Source organism: Cyprinodon variegatus, unplaced genomic scaffold (assembly GCF_000732505.1).
Source record: "Cyprinodon variegatus isolate N-32 unplaced genomic scaffold, C_variegatus-1.0 Scaffold910, whole genome shotgun sequence".
Lineage (NCBI taxonomy): Eukaryota > Metazoa > Chordata > Actinopteri > Cyprinodontiformes > Cyprinodontidae > Cyprinodon > Cyprinodon variegatus.
In genome coordinates this window covers 183,268-184,746 of record NW_015151363.1, presented here as the reverse complement: position 1 = coordinate 184,746, position 1,479 = coordinate 183,268, and the positions used below count along the sequence as shown (strand labels likewise).

The 1,479-nt window shown below is 41.6% G+C and overlaps 1 protein-coding gene across 1 annotated transcript in view; it reads right to left on the bottom strand.

The window, feature by feature from the left end:
- tph2 (tryptophan hydroxylase 2) overlaps window positions 1-1,479 on the bottom strand; it is a 16,145-nt gene that overhangs the window by 2,664 nt on the left and 12,002 nt on the right. Inside the window, exon 9 of the mRNA XM_015398073.1 lies at window positions 838-971. Within this exon, the coding sequence (XP_015253559.1) occupies window positions 838-971 (134 nt within the window). The remainder of the gene's footprint in view (window positions 1-837; window positions 972-1,479) is intronic.

Here is a 1,479-nt window from a genome sequence, read left to right as displayed (position 1 = left end):
TAAATGTCTTTTGCACCATGTTCTTTCTCCCACACTGTTTACATTCGATCACTGCTGCACTTTATCAAATGGAAATATTAATTTCACTGCTAAGCTGCTGCTTATTTACATTCTGAAAGCAGTACAAAATGAAATTTTGTTTAGTTTACACTGTATACAAAACAATAAAAGTTGTCCACACTGCAGTCTAAAGTGACCCATATCCAATTATTTGGCCCATATACACCCTGTATCTGATCTTTTTATGGCTGTCTGAACAGCACAGATCCGATTTTCTCCTGTGCGATCCAGGCCACTTGGCTATGTGGTCCTGAATCTGAATACGAATCAGATCTTTTCAAATGCAACCTGTGTCTGAACGGTCAGGTTGCATTCATCCGACCCGACAAAGGTCACTATTCTGTTTCCTGCTATGAAGAAAGGGCAAGAAAAACAACAACCATTGCAGAAGATGATGCGGAGAGCAGTATTTATGTTTAACCATCTTGAAAAGATTGTGTTTTTATGTTTGGGAAATTTTGCTAGATGCACTCTGGCGCTACCATCCATATTTACTTCAAACACAGAGCATGCTGGCCTGTGATGTCATTGCGTCCTCTACTGCGCATGGGGGACACTTGCGTTGTATGACTTCAGTTCACACAGGATATCACATACAAGTCGCATATATTTGGAAATGTGAACCGCAACGTAACGGATTTCACAAAAAAAAATCGGAATTGAGCATCAAGACCTGCAGTGTGAACGTAGCCTAAGTCTAAGTCAACTCCTGAGCAGATGATTGCTCCCTCTTTATCAGGGAGTTTTCTACAGACATGAATGTGTTTTGCTCTTCACCTCATCTTCTCCTTGGCCTCCTCGAAGCTCTCCGAGACAAAATAAACCTCTTGGAAGGTGGTGATTAGGCACTCCTGGTTGCATGTCGTCTTTGGATCAAACATCTTCACACAGGCTTTATCAGACAAAGCATGCTGGGAAAAAAATATTCTGATCAACATTCAACAGAAACCTAAAAAGTTAGAATTCAGTGATGGGCGGGTTTTTAGTCATATATGTGCAGCAATCATCTGAACCAGAAAAAACAAGAAGAGACTCCAGAACAAAACCCTGAGGGACGCCATGTGACACAAAGTCAGATATTCAGCCACATTATGCTGTTACATGGAGCTATGGTTCTAGGGTGACCACCCGTCCCGCGTAGCGCGTGCGTGCACAGCGTTTGAAGCCCAATTCATTCGTCCCGCAAATTGAGACCGTGTCACACATAATCAATGCAAGAAATATGAAAAAGCTTATGGTCGTCAAGTTGTGCTTACTCTCATATGACAGCAGATGGCAGTGAAAGCCCAAATTCATGAGATTAAATGTTTGAAGTCAATTTTTAAACATCTTTCTACCACTTTTTTGTGATTTGAATCATCAGTGGCCGGTCTAAACATTTTCCAAGAATGCAGCCAGAACGCGCGGTGACGTAAAAAA